This window comes from Salvia miltiorrhiza, chromosome 3 (genome assembly GCF_028751815.1).
Source record: "Salvia miltiorrhiza cultivar Shanhuang (shh) chromosome 3, IMPLAD_Smil_shh, whole genome shotgun sequence".
In the NCBI taxonomy this organism is placed as follows: domain Eukaryota; kingdom Viridiplantae; phylum Streptophyta; class Magnoliopsida; order Lamiales; family Lamiaceae; genus Salvia; species Salvia miltiorrhiza.
In genome coordinates this window covers 54,079,986-54,100,839 of record NC_080389.1, presented here as the reverse complement: position 1 = coordinate 54,100,839, position 20,854 = coordinate 54,079,986, and the positions used below count along the sequence as shown (strand labels likewise).

The 20,854-nt window shown below is 36.7% G+C and overlaps 3 protein-coding genes and 1 pseudogene across 4 annotated transcripts; 3 read left to right on the top strand and 1 right to left on the bottom strand.

Annotated features, from left to right (window-relative positions):
- The first annotated feature begins 873 nt into the window (after window positions 1-873).
- On the top strand, window positions 874-5,051 carry LOC131014428 (chloride conductance regulatory protein ICln). 2 transcript variants are annotated; one of them, XM_057942408.1, is made up of 8 exons: window positions 874-1,105; window positions 1,849-2,215; window positions 2,306-2,429; window positions 3,945-4,059; window positions 4,183-4,242; window positions 4,328-4,387; window positions 4,481-4,572; window positions 4,821-5,051. In XM_057942408.1, the coding sequence occupies exons 2-8, from the start codon at window positions 2,043-2,045 to the stop codon at window positions 4,890-4,892; spliced, it is 696 nt and encodes a 231-aa protein (XP_057798391.1). In that variant the 5' UTR covers window positions 874-1,105; window positions 1,849-2,042; the 3' UTR covers window positions 4,893-5,051. The 2 variants fall into 2 exon arrangements, with proteins under 2 accessions (XP_057798391.1, XP_057798392.1); XM_057942409.1 differs by having other exon boundaries at window positions 876-1,105; window positions 4,827-5,051.
- A 5,866-nt stretch (window positions 5,052-10,917) lies between these two features.
- Window positions 10,918-12,709, top strand: LOC131014427 (40S ribosomal protein S20-2-like; annotated as a pseudogene).
- Window positions 12,710-13,264: 555 nt separating this feature from the next.
- Window positions 13,265-15,020, bottom strand: LOC131014426 (UDP-glucuronate 4-epimerase 3-like). The gene has a single exon (XM_057942407.1). The coding sequence runs from the start codon at window positions 14,727-14,729 to the stop codon at window positions 13,461-13,463; it is 1,269 nt and encodes a 422-aa protein (XP_057798390.1). The 5' UTR covers window positions 14,730-15,020; the 3' UTR covers window positions 13,265-13,460.
- Window positions 15,021-18,414: 3,394 nt separating this feature from the next.
- On the top strand, window positions 18,415-19,704 carry LOC131019000 (arginine--tRNA ligase, chloroplastic/mitochondrial-like). The gene is made up of 6 exons (XM_057947686.1): window positions 18,415-18,426; window positions 18,615-18,691; window positions 18,913-18,997; window positions 19,084-19,270; window positions 19,383-19,452; window positions 19,590-19,704. The coding sequence occupies exons 1-6, from the start codon at window positions 18,415-18,417 to the stop codon at window positions 19,687-19,689; spliced, it is 531 nt and encodes a 176-aa protein (XP_057803669.1). The 3' UTR covers window positions 19,690-19,704.
- Window positions 19,705-20,854: the final 1,150 nt, after the last annotated feature.

Sequence of the window (20,854 nt, the reverse complement as noted above, 5' to 3'; positions counted from 1 at the left end):
ATGTTCGTGAGGGGTAGAAATTTAGTTGAGGTGTGAAGAAAATTGAGAATTCTCGTAGTACTAAGAATTTTGAACATCTTCTGGATTTGAAAAATTTTGAGGGTGAAAAAAAGATCCAAAAGTTGAATAATAATTGAGGTCATTTGGATCCATGACTTCAAAATGAAGATAGAAAATAAGGCTATTTAAAAGATTGCTGGGAAAATAAGAATATTGAAATGGTGGTGATGAAAAAAAAATTGAAGTCTATATATAGAATCTTTTTCCTAATTTTTAATTTTTTTATATTACAAATAACTATTAAAAATTAATATTTAAAATTATATATAAAATTAAGTGGCACCCAATGAAATGGTGCCACATGGCATTTGACACTCTAGTGTCTCGAGGGCGGTCATGCGCCCAATGTCATGCAAATAGGAGCAATTTTCATTTATTTCATAAACTTTCGCTTTTGTCTTCTTATGGTGACTTTCACCAAAATGGCACTGATGGCGGTGGTCTTAGAAGTGGCGCTAATTGGTGGTTCCCACCTTAGCGTCACCCCATTCCAATGAGTGGCCCTAAAATCTTAATTTTCAATTAATCTCATTTTTACTCTTTCATTTGAAAATTCAATATTTCATTAAAGTTAAAAATTCTATATTATATTATTAATTAAAATAAAATTAAATATTTATAATAATATATAAAATCTAATAATTAAAAGGAAAAAAATAAAAAAAATTAGGCAAATATTAGATAAAATATTACAATAATTAAAAGTTGGATAATTTTTTTAAAAAGAAATTAAAGAAGTTTGAAATTAAAAAATAAAAAATCCAAATTAAAGCAAAAGATATTTAAAAAAGAAAAAAATGAAAACAACCCTACCCCCGCCAAACCCGCCGCCCACCATTTCTTTTTCTTTTTCTTCTCTCCTCCATTCTCTGCCAAGGTTCTCTTCCAGATTTCGTTTTTATTTTATTTTATGGGCGCGTGATTCTCACGTAGAAGCCCATTTCTCCTTCGTGCCTCGACACCAAGCTTCGTTCCGCCCTCGAGCCATACAGCTGCGCCAGCCCGCCACCCTGCTCTTCACGCCAGCTCGTTTAGGCACAATTCGGTAGGGAATATTGTTTTAGTTAAGTTTAATGCATGTTTTTGTTCAGTATTGTGTGTAATTGTGTGCAATTTGCGTGTAATTTTATTATTTATTTTTCAGTGTGTGTAATTTGCGTTTATATATTATTTGTCGTATTAGAGAATAAATGAAGCATCACTCACAGTTTTTTTTAGAGGGCATCACTCAGTTTTAACAATTTGCATTTCAATATTCACCGTGTTTGAACTATTTTTACAATTTTATTATAATTATATTTTATTATTTAATTAATTGATTAATATAATTATATTAATTTTATTGAAGTTAAATATAAATATAAAAATTAAGATACACAAATTATACATATAAAAAATATGAAAAGATTATCAAAGTGAGATTATGATTTCTAAGAGATCTTGGGTTCAAATCTCGTTTGCATTGTAATTTTCTCACTTTTATGTAGATAGTGTTCACGTCTTGGTGTAGATAGAGTTTGGCTTAAGTTTGTTTATTTGATTATATTTAGATAATTCTTGTAATTTTAATTTAAAAAAACTGAAGTTTATAAATATTTAAATATGAGTTAGTGTGACGGTGCGAAAAATATTATAATAACTGAAGATATGATAGTCGCTTATGTGACACTAATGTCATCTTTTGTATTTGGACTTTTGGCCAATAAATGATGATTTGCCTTCTATATTTTCTTTATTTTTTTGAGAAAATGATTTGCCTTTTTTTTTTTTTTTTTTCTTTTTTTCTAGGGGATAATGATTTGCATCTTATAAGTCTTAAAGTATTTCATCATCTACTGCAAAAAAAAAAGGAAAGTATTTCATCATCATTTCGTTTCCATTTGCAAAGAGACCGCCTTTTTAGTTTTAAATAAAACAAAAATAGTTTTGTCTCTCCAATTTTAACCCTCCAAAAGCTCTCCGACCCTAAATACCACCGGCAAATGGCCTCTGCGATTCGACTGGTGACTGAAAGAATTGGCGATGGCGTGGGACAACCATTTGTTGACGCCAATCACGGCGAGGAGCTAATGCACGTGCAGCACGACGTCTCTATCGTCCTTGGCAGCAGCAGCCGGCCGCCCGAGTCCCCCGGCACACTCTACATCACCACCAGGTTGTTAAACCGATTCTCTTCCCACTTTCTATGCATATTTTGTTCTAGTTTTTGTGGTGTTATTGATTGTTCCGAACTATGTGTGGAAAGGCAAGTAGTTTGGTTGAGCGACTCGGATAGGGCGAAAGGCTATGCCGTGGACTTCATTTCGGTGTCGCTTCACGCTGTGTCCAGAGATCCTGAGGCTTACCCTTCTCCTTGTATCTATGCACAGGTGATTGATCCTTAGGTCCAAATGCTCAAGCTCTTTGTTCATTTAATTTGTAGTTTACTTTGTTGATAGAATTTAAGTTGCAATTTGATTTTTTTCAAGTTGGTTTTTGAAGTTTATAATGCGAAATTAGAATATGGATAGGTCTTTTTATGTCTTTTTATTGTCTTTTGCATTTCTATTCTTTTTGTTTTTGGGAGAAGGGCGCTTGTGGGGGTTCACGGAGTGACTTTCTGATTTTTGTTTCTTTAAGCGAATTTGGGTAGTTTATAAATGTACTCATGGTTAAGAACTTAGATAGGTCGTTTGTCTTCAAGCCCTAAACCCACCCAAACATTCAACTAACAACTAGTTTACATTGCCTACTGCTCTAAGACAGGTGGACAAGTGCATGTCTCCCTTAAAACATCTTATCGGTTGCCGAGAGACTAATCAACAACTTCTTAGTGTTGGGAATAGTTAAGGCATCATATATATTAACAACTGTATGTTCAAAGACCAAGGTGGAATCGTTTCTTGTGGAGAGGCAACAATATATATTTTTGTTACACTTGCATAAACATTCCCACTTTAGAATGGATTTTTGTGCTGTATACACACAATAGAGAAGAGGATTGCTGTTTGTTTGAAACGTTTTCTTGTACTAGATAATTTCTATGAAATAGTCTATATGTGTTTGCATGATATTTGGCTGGTATTACCTTTAGGTTGTGCATAGGTTTGAAGGATTTTGAGGATGTAAAAATTTAATAATTGTTAGTTTAAATCACTCAATTTATTTCCTTGCTTGTTGAATCTCTTGATCCAAAGACAAACTTAGATTCTAAAAATTGTAGGGATTAATCATAGTTCGTGTCCTCAACTTTCAGCTTTCACTAAAAATGTCCTCAACTTGCATTTTCACTTCAAAACCCCTTAGCTTTGGAAAAAGTTTTGTTTTTGTCTCACCTTACAAAATCCGGCGACGGAATGATGAGTCACCTTGTCGGATGCTTAGGGTTTAGGGTTTTTTCTTCAATTTTATTGAATAACGCAGATTGTGGAGAGGTGACTCATTATTCTGTCATCAGATTCTGTAAAGTGAGACAAATCAAACTTTATCAAAAGTTGAGGGCTTTTGAAGTGAAAACATAACCCGAAATATAGTATTTGCAGTTATTAGAATACACATTGAAGTGACTTTGTTCAACATAAGCAGGCATTAAAAGGTATAATTTGTACTCCCTCCGTCCATTATTAGTGGCTCACTACTTTTGGACACGAGAATTAAGAAGAATGCGTGAATTGGTTAAAAGTGATAAGGTGCACACCTTTTTCATGTGTTAATTTTTGTCATTTATGGAATGAGACACTTATAATGGGACAATCCAAAATGGAAAGTGAGCCACTAATAATAGACAGAGGGGAGTATTATAATTTGATAATGTTACGAGCTCCTGGTCAGACTTGCCTTTTTTTTAGTAATAATGATATTTGATATACTTTTTTAATAGTTTTTGTATTTATTTTCTTTTCAAGATTGAGAATGGGGCTGAGGAAGATGAATTGGAAGATTCAGAGTCTGAAAGTGATGATACGTTGAACTTGTCCAAGATAACTGAGATGAGATTTGTGCCTTCAGATCCTAATCAATGTACCCATTAGCCGTTGCGGTTATGCTTTTCATTTTATATTTCCCTTGCTTAAATCCACATCCCATCTTTGTAAACGTTTATTCAATTTTATGAGTGGCAATTTTCTCGTTGATTTCGTGCAGTGGACACACTTTTTGCAGTATTCTGTGAATGTGCTGAGCTAAATCCTGATCCAACTGAAGGTGGTATTAATTTCCTTGACAAAGATATAGAAAATTTTCTTTTATATGTTTTTCACAGACTAACTACTTTGTTGTGCTTCTGTAGAGGAAGGGAGTGAAAATAATTGGATTTTCAGTGCCAATCAACTGGAATTTAATGCTGCTGGTACTAAATTGATTCCGAAAGTCCTTGTTCGCTTTATTATAGCTGTTTTCTACATTCTTATGCTTCCCTTTTGCTTCTCTTTTGGCTGGTCAGAGGATGATGACTCGGAATGGGCTGCCCACCAAAATCCAGCCCATCCAATTGGTGCCAATGGAAATCTTGACTTGGCTCATGCAGTGGTGCAGGTATGTAGTGGTGGTTTGCGTAAATGCTTCGAGTTTTATCTCTACCTTTCAGAATGTATAAATAAGAAGCGGCAAATTGTATTTGAAATTAACTTTACTATTGTTGATATTGGTTAGACTGTGCAAGCTAGGTATTCCTCAGTTTTTATGTGAATTTATGAAAAGAGCGATTGTGCATGCGGATTCATTACGTAATATGTGTAGTATCGTAGCGGATGGAATAATTTATAGAATCTCTCTTCTGGCAGCTTCAGATAAATGATCGTCGCTTTGAGGATGCAGAGGAAATGGAGCAGGATAGTAAAAATGGTCATCTCTAGACTGTGATAAGGTTCGCTCATTTTGAGCTTTGTGGACACAACTATGTTGTATGGTAGAAAATTTGTAGATTTTGTGATAATATCTCTATAAAACCTTTCACTGACTACAACTGTTGAGTAGAATCTATTATCTGATGCATCCTATCTTATGGTGTTAAATTCATTTGTAAATTTCTTTTTTGGGTTTTATGGACTCCATAAATATAAGCCCGAATTTGGGTGCCATGGCAATATGGTATATTTCAGAAAAATAAGACTAATTGAGCGCCTAAATTTTGTTTTTGTGCTTAAATAAATTTTATCAAGTTCATGCATATCGCAGCAAAAAACTTTGGTGAGGTGTGGGTGCTCAAATTTCGATAAATCAACGGAAGCTCATCAAAATTGAAATGTATAATCCATGTCGACAAGGAAGAAATCGCATACCAAAGCGATTCCTACATCAAATATCAAATTGCATATGCAATTCATTGCATCTGAAGAAGGATGGGGCGTGGATGCTCAAATGCCTATCAAAAATTGGAATGCATACTTTGATAAACAACAAAAATAATACTTTCTCCTCCAACAAGAAAAAAAATGAAACAAACACACGAGAACACCCAATTGATCTTTTCAGAAAAAATAAAAGCTTAAATCAAAGTCCATCAAAATACAACACAATTATGAGACTATCTAGAATATATCATGTTAGTTAATAATTTGTTTTCACAATATTCTCCTCACCTTTGTCATTGAAAATAATTACGCCCTTTCGTGCGATGCACGACTTGTATATAAATTAAATGATATATTTAAATAAATAAATAAATATAAATATTAAACATAATTAAAATATAAGTAAATAAAAAATATGTTTTTTTTAAAAATAAAATAATTCACATTAGTTACTCAATAAAAATTCGAATTAAAAATGTAAATTTTCAACTTGAATAAAGTTTAATGCTAATTATGGTTATTAAATAACTAATAATTATTTGATAATGAAATTAGCATTACACAATATTATTATTATTATTATTATTATTATTATTATAGAGTATTTCAAGCCATAATAGATAAATAAATATTTTCATACACAAGCATAAATAAAAAGTCATATTTGAAATTATATTTTAATATATAACACTAATTATTCATCTAAAAAGTTATACTAATACATAAATTATTTTAAAACAAGAGTTATAAAATGAATCAATATATTTTCCCTTCACCTTTATTACATTCTAAACTATTATTATTAAAAAACATAAATACAGAACATGAAATCTACTTATTTCTACCTTTAAAAAAAAGAATAGAAAAGAAAATAAAATTATAATATAAAAAAGTAACATCTCATTAAGGAGAAAAAAATATATTAAAGATAGTAGAGTGGAAAGAGTAATGTTTTAAAATTTTATATTACCCTAACTTATTCATTGTAAAATTTTTTTTTGTGATTTTTAAAATTAAAGAATTCTAAAATGGATCAATATAATTTTGTTCTCCTTAATTACACTAAAAACTACTCCATAATTTTTTTAAAAAAAAATATGTAAACAAAATTATAAAAAATAATATCGAAAATAAAAATAAAAATAATATAAAAACTTAAAGAAAAAATTATAATATGTTCAACTAGAGGTGTTCATCTGGAACAAAAACCGTCGGACTGCCCCCATAATCATAATCGAAATTGTGGTCAATAGTTCCGAATCAAAACCGTAACCACCTTTTCCTGGGCCGATTTCGGTTTCAATTTTTTCAAATTGACGGTTCGCAGTTTCGAATTGAAACCGCTTGCTTTGTTTTTTTTTTTTTTTTGGCCTTTTTACTAATATATTAGCTTGAAATTTCTAAAATGATGAAAATATTAATATTCTATTTAAATTATAAATGATTGGATTTTTTCTAGAGGTAAATAATTGAAATTTAGTATTATGAATTAGAGGTAGAAAAAAAATTAGGGTTAATTGCCGCAAAAACCATATACTTTTTCGATTTTTGGTTTTTTCCCATGACAAAAAAATCTGAACTGAAATACATCAATAGGAAAATTAATTGCAATTTTCCCCGCGTCCATTTTTTCCCCAAATTGAATTCGAGGTGGCAATTGGATTTCCAGCGTGTCATCGCTGGGAATTGAATGAGACGACGCCGTTTTAATTTTAATTAAACGACGCTAGCAGACCAGTCAACGGTCGCCTGGATTGGAGTTTTGCGGCGGTAGTGAAGCTTTTTTTAGTCCCGTCACCTTGACCTCCGGCGCCAGCAGACCAGTCAACGGTCGCCTTGCCCGAGCCTCGTGACTCCACCCCGAGTCCCCGATGCCGGCGGCGATTGGCAGTTGGCACGACAATTAGTTTTGAGAGAACTGATTCAGATCCTGGCTCCTACCTCTGCCGCCCTCGTCTCTCCTCCGACCTCTGCCCTCTCACCTCGCCGCTTCCACACACCGCCTTTGCCCTCCCATTTCCTCTTCCAGTTCGCTCACCTCCATTCTCATTAATTAGGGCTCATTGCTTGACAAAGCAGGGAAAGAGAGACAGAACCAGATCTGCGGCGCCTCTTTCAGAAATTTGGGTTTCAGGTGGCGGTGATAAGGACATATTTGTGAACATTTAACAGAGGTTCTTCCGCCTACACTCTCTTTTTCTTGATTTTTGGTTTGGTTTTCTTGGATTTCTTGAATTTGGGGGAAAAAACATTTGTTGGACGGCGGCGGGAGTATAGATGTTCAACTTTGATTATGACTTCCGACGTCTCCTTGGCGTCTTCGCCGGGCAAAGGCAAATTTCAACAGGTGTCCAAGTCAGCAGGACGGCGGCTTGTTTATGTAGCTGCCTAGTCATTAATTTATTTTGACAGATGGAATGAATTATGCCACGTTTAATCGGAGCTACACCGGAGCTCACCGGAAAATGGACGCGGGGGAAAATTGCAATTAATTTTCCAATATATGTATTTCAGTTCATATTTTTTTGTCATGAAAAAAATCAAAAATAGAAAAAGTATATGATTTTTGTGGCAATTAGCCCAAAAAATTAACCCTTTTATTACTTTTATTTTTTTTGAAAAACAAGGATTTTATTAAGTACACGAACATGGTATGTGGAGATGACCCACCACAAAGGACAGGGTTCATTCCAAACATGATGTGCATCTATATCTCTCGCCGCCTTCGATAAGCTATGGGCCAGGCCAGGCCAGGCCTTCCGTTAACAGAAGCCCAGCTCATCAAGAGATATCGGACTCAAAACTCTACTACTACTATTTTGTTTAATTAAGAAAAATAAAACGACAAACCCTAACCCTAGGTTTATATACCCATTCAACATTTGCTGTCACTAGGGATGTCAATCGGGTCAGCCCACCGAATTTTCGGGCTAGCCCTATCGGGTTCCGGGTTAGTCGGGTGCGGGTTAATCGGGTTGGAGATTTTTTCGGGTTGTAAATCTTCAACCCTAACCCTAAACTTTCGGGTTTCGGGCTAGCCCATCGGGCTAATCAGGTTAAAGGCGTAAAAATAAAATTATCATTTGTATTTATTATTCCTAATGATCTAATGTATAATGTATAAAATATACATAGATATTAAAGATATAAATTATATAGCAAAGCATGAAATGCAAAAATATAAGATATTTAAGATTACATAAACAAAATTATATTTAAATGAGATAGTAAAATTTAACATGTATCAATGCACTAGAATCAATTTGGATTATTACTGAATAATTAGTGGATTTGCCATGCACGTCTCATTGACAGAAAAAAAATGGTATCACTTTAAAATGAGATACTAATAATTAATTTCTAACTGATGAGATACTAATAATCAATTTTTACAAAAAATCCGTAATTAATTTCACTTTTTTAATGAGATTGCACACACACACATATATATTCTAACTAATTAATTTCACATATATATATATATATATATATAGGGTCACATTCAATGGAGACCATTTCTTATATAGAGAATGAAGACCAAATCAAGGCCATTCATCTCAATCCAATCAATGATCCAGATTATTTCCTGATTTGATTTTTCATGTAATTAAATAATGGTTAATTACATTTATTTAATCCAAAAAGGGCAAAAACGTCCACTCAAATCCACGAATTATGGCATCTGGTTGAACAAATCCCGAAAATTACTCTCTTCCAATTCTGGGACCTGATCCGTCAATAAACATAATAGGTGAACATTAGTATGTTCATTTGTTTTCCGACGAACATATTGATGAACATTAGTATGTTCATTTGTTTTTCTACGAACATATCAATGAACATTAATATGTTCATTTGTTTTTCTACGAACATATCATCCAGCATTAGTATGTTCATTCATTTTTCTACGAACATATCAACGAACATTAGTATGTTCATTAATATTTTCTACGAACATTAGGTTCAAACTCCTTAATCAACCAAATTTTTCCATTATTTTTGCAGAAATCAACCAACATAATTTATACAAAGGTTCTAACTTTTAACACCCAACTGGACTTTACAACCAACATAATTTACGAATTTTGTAGCACAGAACCACCAAAATGGTAAAATTCATCTCACAAAATCGAAAATAGGGGGTGATTTCTCTGTCCGGCGCTATTTTAACTCGGTAGGGGAGATCGGTCTCCATTAGGGCGTGGAGGCCGCTGCAGATCATGGAGGGGAAGCGGTAGATCTGGGATTGGAGGCGGCAGATCATGGACGGTGGTGACTGGAACTGGTGCGAGAAGGCGGCGACAACTGGAGGGCGGTGGTCATGGCACCTGCGGTGGTCGCCGGAGATCCCGGAGATCGAAAGAAAATGGTGCAGATTTAGGGATCTAGGGTGCGGTGGCAGTGGCTCCACCTGCGATGACGACCATTACCAAGGCAGGAAGGGATGGCGATTTTGAGGAGAGAGGGACGGACGTGGGGGAGCGGCGCTGCTGGTCTGGCGCGGCTTGGGGAGATTGGGGAGGCGGCGGAGCAGCAGCAGGAGAGATGGGGAGGCAGCGGAGCAGTAGGAGAGATGGGGAGGCGGCGAAGCAGCAGAGATGGAGGCGGCGGGGGAGGGGGGAGAGTGATTGAGAGAGAGAGATAGAGAGAGAGCGTGAATAAGAGAGAGAGTGAGATTAAGGTTAAATAGAAAATGACATGCTTAACCTTTTGATTATAAAATAAATGAAAATTAATAAAATTAATCAATTAAATTACCACCATTAGATTAAGTTAGATCAAGGAACCAGATTTGGTCTTCATTCTCTATATAGGGGAGTGGTCTCCATTGAACTCTCCCCTATATATATATATATAGGGTGTGGTTCTAGAGAGAACTACATTATTTGTGAGAACGGGAGAACCATCAAATCTAATGCATTCACTGTAAAAATTAATGCATCCGCTGTTAAAATTAATGCACTCAAAAAAATAAAAAAAAATGCTCCCTTCAGGATTCGAACCCAAGATCTGCATTCATCCAACAAGATGATGCATCCACCGTAGATCTTGATGATCGAATGGCTGAAAATGGTTCTCCGGTCTTCTTTTATTTATGGTTCTTTCCTGAACCTCTCCCTATATATATATATATATATATATATATATATATATATATATAGGTATATATATATTTAAGCAAATACCATAGATCTAAACATAGCGGAAGTTGTAACTGGATGCATCAGTCACAATTCCGTCAGCCCATCGGGTTTTCGGGCTAGCTCTATCGGGTTCCGGGTTAGTCGGGTGCGGGCTAATCGGGCCGGAGGTTTTTTCGGGTTGCGATTTTTCAACCCTAACCCTCTAATTTTATCGGGTTATTCGGGTCGGCCCACGGGTTTCGGGCTGCATTGACATCCCTAGCTGTCACCTCCGTTTGGAGCAGTCGACAGTTATCTCCGCCTCCCGCCGTCGCGCCCCATTCCTCCGGTACGGATCTCACCGGATTTGTGAATTTATTGTGATATTCTATCACAAAAAGGTATAATTTTCACCAGCTTCTTTCTCGTTGATGTTCTGACAGAACAAAAAGTCCGAGTTAGTAATGGCGTTCACAGCGATGAAACCTACAAAGCTGGGGCTAGAGTAGCCTCGGGAGCAGATTCACAAAATACGTATTACACTTTCTTCAAAGAACGTGAAGAATTTGGAGAAAGGTACACTCTTTACTTTGTAGCCATTTTTTGTGTATATTTATGGTATTTGATTTGTTACGTTCTGTATGTATTCACTAACGTAGAAATCATCTATTTTGTTTCTACGTCGATATTGCTTAATAATTTATATAGAAATTCGCTGAGTATATTATAGTTTATCTTGTAATGTTAGGTCTCGAGAGTCTGTTTCTACTGAATACTGAATTGTTTGATCCAGTCGTGGTTATTGTGATTAAGAATATAGCATAACTTTCTGTACTACGTTTTATGACAGAGAGAGAGAGATCATTTTTTTTATTAAACAATATCTTTTGTGAGTTAGGGATCAGAATTGAACCCAAGATTGTTCTCTCCCCCCTCTCTTAAACAGGGGAGCTCTACTGGTTTTCAGTCTTGGGCAAGTGTGGGTTGTTGTATAATTTTGGAGTGCGTATGTATACTAACTTTGCTGCTAGTGAAAATTTCCGTGTTCACAATTGCTGGATATATATTATTCATGTTGTAGTTCACCATGGACATTGGTAAGCTGAACTATTAGATTCAATTTTGCTAGTATGTCCGTGGCCTTATATACATAGTTTTAGTGCGGGTGTTACTGGTCCTTGCAATTGATCTACAGTTCTATTGACAATGAGTGGTGTTTACAGTGTGTGCCGACCTGGTACGTGGTGCCAAGGATAAAAGGCTCAGGGTCAAGGGACCAGTGAGAATGCCGACCAAGGTTCTTAAGATTACTACTAGGAAGTCTCCTTGTGGTGAAGGTAGAAACTTTCTTCCAAGGTCTTTCATTTGGAATTTGACTATTTATGCATTGTTGTACTGATCAGTAAAAGTTGCTCCTTTTCTGTTTATGCATTGTTGTACTGACCAGTAAAAGTTGCTCCTTTTACTTTGTCCCATTAAGAATGTATGTTTACCATTAGTAATTTGGATGGGATTCTCAACTTGAAGCCTTTGCTCATATAGTAGGTCCACTTTTTTTCAATGTGCTTTTTTCAATGAGATGGATTGTTTTGTTGCAAAGCTTGTATTAAGTCATTATTTGAGCCTTCAGTAATTGTATAAGTTTTTTCAAATGTACACTTGTTAAGTATTCTTGCTATAGAAATTAGAACATAACCATAAGTGAATTGCCTTATCAAAGCAACTTTTGTTTGCCTGTAAAAATTGCATTTTGAGCAATGTGACTTTTTTCATTTTAAAATGATTACTCTCAATATATGAGTCTTACTATCCAGTTGTACATATTGCATGATTTTAAACGTCTCTGATGTCCCTGTGAATTGTGATATATTTTGATATGATGAGTTAACTATCTTGATTTTGTTTCTTAGGTACCAACACCTTTGATAGGTTTGAGCTTAGAGTTCACAAACGAGTTATCGACCTTTTTAGCTCCCCTGATGTTGTGAAGCAGATTACCTCAATTACCATAGAGCCTGGTGTAGAGGTTGAGGTTACAATAGCAGATTCTTAGACATCTTGTTTGTGCCTGTTTCTGCTTTTGTTATTTACATATCAAGCCAAAAATCCATGAGCCAAGATTAATGGGCTAGGTTGTCATACGAGTTCTTTTAGCTGTTCACAATTTTGAATGTCCTAGACTGTTTTAAATATTTTTGTTTAATACTTTTGAATGTTGAGATATGGAATTCAGTTATGTGAGCCCTGCTTTTCCAACTTGATGTTCGATTGTATCTAGCAACTCTGGAAACTCATTTTCTTAAGAAGGTTGCATCTCTGTTTCTTTGGAAAAACTTGATGGCAGACTTGTTTGCAGATATATGTTTCAAAACAAGCGGGGAGTCTCACCTCATCTATCTTTTCTAATACGGATTTGAATAAACTTATAAATTGAAGTTCTATTTCTCTGGTCTATTAATATTTGGTTATAGCTTGGGAAATGAAGCTTGAATTGGGTTGATGACTCCATATCCTAGTAGGAGTTTTGCTGTTTTCCATACAAAATTTTGGCTATCTTAGAGTCGTCAGTTGATAGTAAAAATTCATGTTTCAAACTACAAAACACATTCAATCAAGGGAGGTTATGTATTGCCGTGTAGTCCTAAACTTAACGAGAAGATGTAGCCTACCAGTTCTGTACACTGTTTATGTGAAATCCAGAATTAATTAATCATTCATATCAAATGCTGAAAATAAATAGAATGGGAATGCCTCGTGATTTATTGGGCGATCACTAATTTATGTGCATGCATCATTGCATATCATCTGGTGTAATTAATTACATGGTTCTCATAACCATTCGAGATTAGTTTTAACATTTTTGGAAACAAATTAAAAGAATCCCACAAAACATTCCAATGAAAGGTAAGAAATCGCTTTACATTTCTCTCTCTAATTACCTCCTTTTCACTACAAGTAACATCATCTCATGAATGAACACAAACAAATAATGAAACATGAGTTCACACTAAGAATTCCTGTTTGTGTTTCCAGAATAGTAATCGAGATACCAATGCACAAACTTCTTGAGGCCAGCCTGCAAATCCGTGGTAGGCTTGTAGTGCAGCTCCTTGGTGGCTCGGCTAATGTTAGCATGCGTATACACAACGTCGCCGTTGCGCGGCATGGGCAGCACTCGCTTCTTCGCCTTCCTCTTCAACAGCTTCTCAAGTATACTGACCAGCTTGCTCACCGGCACAGGCGAAGTGTTACCCAGGTTGTACACACGCAGCTGCGCCGCCCCCTTCTTCTTCCCTCCACTGCCCGTGCTCTTCTGCGCGGTATCAATGGCGGCCACGCAGCCCTTAACAATGTCATCAATGTAGGTGAAGTCCCTGGCCACACTCTGGTGGTGAGGGCCTTGGAATATGGAGATGGGCTTCCCTTTGAGGATATCCTTGGTGAAGAAGAAGTAGGCCATGTCGGGGCGCCCCCAGGGCCCGTACACCGTGAAGAACCTCAATCCGGTGATGGAGAGGCCGTAGATGTGGTTGTATGTGTGCGCGATCTCTTCACCGGCTTTCTTGGTGGCGGCGTACAAGCTGGCCGGTTTGTCAGTCTGATCCTTCTCGGCAAAGGGAACCTTGGAGTTGAGGCCGTAGACGGAGCTGGAGGAGGCCCAGACGATGGAGGGCTGAGGGTTGGCGGACTTGCAGGCCTCGAAGACGCTGACGAGGCCGGCGATGTTGCTGTGGACGTAGGAGCTGGGATTGAGCATGGCGTAGCGGACGCCGGCCTGGGCGGCTAGGTGCATGACATGCGTGAAGGCCACGATGTCGAAGAGCTTGTTGAGGAGGGCGCCGTCGTTGATGTCGCCCTCCACCACGAACACGCCCGCCCGCTCCAGCTGCTTGCGGCGGGCGCGTTTCAGGGAGGGGTCGTAGTAGGTGTTGAAATTGTCGATGCCGACCACGCCGTCGCCGCGGTGCTTCAGGGCCAGGGCCACGTGGCTGCCCACGAAGCCCGCCGCGCCCGTCACCAGCACGGACAGGTGGCCGCGCCCCGCGGCGTGGGAGGGCGAGTGGGAGCGCGGCCGCCCCGAGTTCAGGACGCGGCGCTCCCAGCTCTGGCCGCCCCACGAGGCGGCGACGCGGCGGTCGGGGGAGAGATCGGGAGGCGGCGAGTGGAAGAGGAGGAACATGATCAAGGCGGCGAAAATGGAGGTCCAGAAAATGAGGCGAGGGGTCGGGAAGTAGGTCCATCTGCGGTGGACGTAAGGCGACCTGTCGCCGGCCATCCTCAATTTCCTTGGATTCTACCTATGTTTGGAATTGACATAAAAAAGAATTAGAGGCATGGATTTGGAATGAGGCTTCCTGTAGAGAGTTTGTTTCTTGAATCAAAGAGAGAGAGAAGAGAAACAAACGTGATAAGATTAATGAAAAAAAGAGGGATGGCATGGAGAGAGAGAGGGGACGAAATTTGATTAGGAGTCAACTGTTTTCACTTGCATTGTTGATTAGTTTCCATGCATTGGTCAAATGGCATATAAAATGTACCACAACAAATTTATCATTTAATTGCTGCGTCATTAGTTAATGAGAAGTTCCCAACAAGATAGCAGAAGAATCCGGGCTGCATTTGTTTATATCCTAACAGATTTTTTTTAATAGCAAGTTAGCAATCGTTAAACGAAAGATTAATACTAGCATGTCATGCTTATAATACACAAGCAATTAACATTTTTCCTTTGAGCTTTGTATGGACATGTGGCATAAGTTTAACTTGAGATACTTGACACAGGGAGAGGCAGTCTACTGAGCTTTTGTGGGCATTTTTTGTGAGTATTTATTTCATGGAGGTGATCTTGGGTACACCCGGGTGTACCGTACAACCGGGTTATGCATTCATTAAAATTTTGACCCATACCCTGATTTGAATCCATATCCTGACCCAACCTATATAAATAATACTATTATGGATACGGGTCAACCCGGTTGTACGGTACACCCAGGTGTACCCAAGATTTTGTGTATTTCATGTTAGCATCATTCTTTTTTGTTATATATATATATATATTATATATATATATATATAGGGGCGCGCTCCAGTGAGACCCCATAATTTTCGTGAAACACTAGGACAATGAATAAGACATACTCCCTCCGTCCGCAATATCGTTTCCACATTTGCCATTTCGGTCCGTCCGCGATATCGTTTCCACTTCCATTTATAGAAGTAGGGTCCACAATCTTCCACTCACAACAATTGTGGGACCCAAACTCCACTCACTACATTTCCACTACTATCCACCACTTTTCTTAACACCCGTGCCGTCCACAATGTGGAAATGATATTGCGGACGGAGGGAGTATAATACTAATGAACAAAACGTATATCTAATGAACAAGATGTATATACTGATGAAAAATAAAATTTAAAAAATTCGTAATGGATAAGACATATATACTGATGAACAGAGCCGTATATACTGATGAACAATGCAGTATATGCTGATGAATAACAAAATTTAAAATATTCTGCTCCCTCCAGGATTCGAACCCTGTGAAAAAAAATCACCCTCCAGATACAATATCAGCCATAGGATTGATAAAATAAACGCACCAGATCGTGCCCTAGATCTCACTAAAATTATGGGGTCTCATTGGAGCGGCCCCCTATATATATATATATATATATATATATATATATATATACTTTATATTCTAATTTCTCATAAATTATTATTGGTATTATCAGTTTTATAAATTACACAAAAATCGAAACATGATTTGTTCCTTTAATTTTTGAATTCAAAATATAAACGAATAAAAAAATGAATCAAAACTTTGATTTTTAAAATTTGTAAAAGTGACATTAATAAAAAACAGTATAAAGTAATAAAATCAAAATAATGAAATAATCTTGATTTTTTTTTTCAATTGTAATGAATTGTAAACCCAACTCACTTCTACCGTTTTAGGATTAAAATAAAAAAATAACAATACGAGTTTTAAATGATTTGAAGCTTGACAAATTGTAAGAAAACATTGATAAAAAAAGGAAAAACAAAAAATAAAAAAGCGAAATTGTTTAATTGAAAGTGACAAGTCACCGCAATTATATATTCAAAAAATATAATTAATGGGTGAAATTCTCTTCTTCTTCTTTTTCCCAAAAGGTTAGTTTCTTAAAAGTTCTAAAGGTGGTGACATTGGCAGCTCCATGAAAAGAATAAGGAGTTGTGAGCCAAGCATATGCCATTGCAAGCTACCATGCTGACACAATTTAATGAACTTAACTTCCTAGTGTTGAACCCAACTTTATGCACATAACAAGAGAAAAAGGTGGGCCAAAAGTTGAAAAGGTCCAAGCATTTTTAATTTTAGATTTTTTTTCTATTGTTTTTTTTAAAAATCACTGCACGCTACTACAAAAGTTTACATACATAACAGTGAATAGATAACGGGTTTTTTCAAAAACCGTTATGTATGAGCGCACTTTTAGGAATAGATAACGGTTTTGCGAAAATCCGTTATCTATGTAGTGTTGTCTAAATGCATAGATAACGGTTTGAACAAATGCGTTATGTTTTTGCGTTATCTATTAGTTGCATACATAACGGTATTACAAAACCGTTGTGCCACCGTTATCTATGACCATCTTTTATAACGGTTATTTTAACCGTTATATATGAGCGCCTCAATACTGTTATGTATTACTTTTATAGTATTTATTTTTAATTTTAATAATATTATAAAAAATTAAAACCCTAATTTCCTAATACACCCAGCCAATTCACTCTCTCTCTCTCTCACCGTTCTCTCCTCTTCCTTTTCTCTTAGCCATCGCCTTACTCCCTTCAAACCAGGCGGCTACTGTCGCCGCCAGCCCCATCCTCGCCGCCATTCTCCACCGTCCTCGCCACCATCCTCGCCGCTGAGGCCCTTTATCCCTTTCTCTTCTGCGAACAGCAGCGGTCCGAGCCGCCGCCGCTGATGTATCATTCTCTGAAACTCCGACGCTGCTTCTGTAAAATCTGGCGACTGATTTTCGCCGTTCTTTCCCTCTTTTTCTCTTCGTCTCGGTTTCCCTCTCTAATCCCTCACTGGAAGCGCACAATTGAAGGGAAGAAGTCGAGCCCTAGCTTCTCTGTCTGAAATCGCCGGTCGCCGCCCTGGCTTGACGCCGCCGCGTCTCCCTTGGTCGGAGATCGCAACACCGCTAAAGTCCTTCCTCTGCTCACAGATCGAGCCCTAGTTTCTCTCGATCCAGCTAAGATAATTTTTGGTTCTATCACTCTTTGATTTTTGTTTATTTGGAATCTGAGGTTGTGATTGTTGGTTTGGATGAACCCTAACTATGTGGGGTTATGATTGTGAGTTATTTGCTGGTTTTCGATTGCTAGTTTGTATTGACATGCAACCCCTAGGATGAAACCTAGGTTTTGATGTGTTTGGTGCAAACTGATTGTTGGTTAATTTGTCAATGATGCAATCTGATTGTTTCTTCTTTGGATGCTGAGGCATTGTGATGCTTACTCGGGGTTATGATTGTGGGTTATTAGTTGGTTTTCGATTGCTTGTTTGTATTGGCATGCAACCCCTAGGATGAAACCTAGGTTTGGATGTGTTTGATGCAAACTGAAATGTTAAAATGTCAATGATGCAAACTGAAATTTTAATTAAGCTGAGACATTACATGAGTTTACATGCTAAACAACAGGTTCATGCTTTTATAACTTCATCTGCTGCATGCTAATTTTTCAAATGGATTTTCAGGCCTGCTCTTTTCTTATTACCTATGCGGATTGAGTAGCTATTTTTTCTTTTGAATGATTACCTGCAGCTCATCCCCGTTCTGTGGATTACCAATTTCTCTTGGTGTTTTCAAGTGAAGTTGGTGTTGAAAATGTTGATTTGTGTAACGTTGTCCCTTCATGTGATGAAAACTGATGTAAAGCATTGTAGAGTTCCCATGTGATGGAGCTTGCTGTGAAACTTGTTCAGTTCATTATAAGCACGCTGCCTGCCGAAGATATTTATTTAGAGCCTCAGCAGAGCTATCAAATTATGCTGATTTGATAAGCTTTTAACCCAAAGGTTCTTTTGCTTAACGCAGCCCTTTTTAATAACAGTAGACGGCAGTTTAGTGTTTATTTTAGTGTTTCACTGTTTGACAGATAGCTGTTCAAAACATAAAAATTGTTGAAGAGTTTGGTGGGTACAATTATGCATCAACAGATCTTGCTGCTCTGTGGTGAGTTGCCACATTTAGCAAAGGTTCTTTCTGATCCTTTTTCTTATTGTAGCACACTACTAGTTGCTAGGAGTAGTGTACCCCTGGTTTAGAATAGGGTCAGATACCTACAATGTTGGTGCCTTTTTACTGTTATTGCTATAACAGGTGCTGATAAAAAACTTGTAAATGTAAGCCTTGGAAAGTGTTCTTGTTCTAAGACTTACATGTACAATATGTAGGTACCGACTGAACGAGGAAAAGGCTGAATGGATTATATATGTTACTGATGTTGGCCAAAGAGAGCACTTTGAAATGCTTTTTGCTGTAAGTTTGAATGTCTTACACTTCATGTCTTTACATAAACTCCCTTGCATGCTGAATTTCATGCTGAGAGAGTGATGCACTTTCAGGCGGCCAAACGAGCCGGTTGGCTTCCAGCTGATGGCAGTAAGTATCCTAAAGCTAGTCATGTCGGGTTTGGGCTTGTCCTTGGAGAAGATGTAAAACGATTCCGTACTCGCAGTACTGAAACTGTCAAACTGGTTGATTTACTAATTGAAGCCAAAAGTAGATGCAAAACCGCTTTAATTGAAAGAGGTTAGTTGTGTATTCTTTCTCCTCGGCTCTAATACCTGAGTTGATTCATATTGTTCTGCTTATGCTCTGAAATGAGAAAATCGGACCTAACAAGTACTTAAATGCATGCCAGGCAAAGATAAAGAATGGACTGAGGAGGAGCTTGATAAAACTGCTGAAGCAGTTGGATATGGGGCTGTTAAGTAAGTTTCCTGCATCTTGGGCTGTTTTTCTCTGATGAGTATTGTTCTATGATGTTTTGGCTAGAGAGATTATAAATCTTTCACTAGCTGTTGCTAACAAGATCTCTCATGATAGTCAATTTTTGTCCATAAAACAGATATGCTGATCTGAAGAATAACCGGACAACGAACTATACATTTAGTTTTGACCAGATGCTCAATGATAAGGTGAGTTACAAAGATCATAAGCATAAGTGAAAGAATTAGTTAATAGCATTAAATGACAAGTTATTAATATTGTAAAATAAATGTTTTGCTCCACATACCTTCTGTAAATGAAAGTTAAATTCTGTGACTGTTGTTTTCTGGTCTCAGGCTCAGCACTTTCTAAAAAATCTATACAAGGAGGTAGCACTTCGATTGCAGGGATGTGGAGTGCAAGGAAGAGCTTTTACTCTCAAGGTTGTGTCTCATTTTCTCAAGTAAAAGAGTATATATTTTGATGCAATTGTCACAGAATGTATCGGCCATTAATTGATGCTTAAATGCTTAAACAACTATTCAACCTTTATTCTAGGGTTTACGGTTTAGTTTTTTCTCAAAAACCTATTCAACCTTTATTCCAAATAAAGAAGAAGAAAAGTGATGCAGGAGAACCAGTAAAGTACATGGGCTGTGGGGACTGCGAGAATCTCAGTAAAGTACATGGGCTATAGTAGCTTGAGATGGCTTGAGGTCAAAAGACAACCAGAGAATCATAGTAGGTTGATTAACTAGTTCTTGAGGACTTGATGCTAGAAACATTGTATGATAGATTTTTGTTTTAGCTATAAGGTAGTTGGTATTTTCAATTTTGAATCGGAATATGCAATGATGATGTATACTTGATATTTGGTTCATTTGTATAATAATGTATGAATTTTTTGGATGATATATAATATTGTTATCGTTGATTTTATCATTTTGTCGTTTTATAAAAATTGCAAAATTTAAAAATATACTACAATTATATAAAGTGCAAAAAATCGTTATGTATTATAATTAAAGATAACGATTAAAATCGTTATAAAAACTGCAAAAATCGTTATAAAAAGTGCAAAAAATCGTTATAAAAAGTGCAAAAAATCGTTATGTATTCTATCAAAGATAACGGTTAAAACCGTTATAAAAAGAGCAAAAAACTGTTAACTATGATAAAAAAAAAAATTAATACATAACGGAAAAATCTTAATACATAACGGTGAAAAACCGTTATGTATTCTATCAAAGATAACGGTTAAAACCGTTATAAAAAGTGCAAAAAACTGTTAACTATGATAAAAAAAATAAAAAAAATTTAATACATAACGGAAAAATCTTAATACATAACGGTGAAAAACCGTTATGTATAACCTTTATAGATAACGGATGCGTACTGTTATAT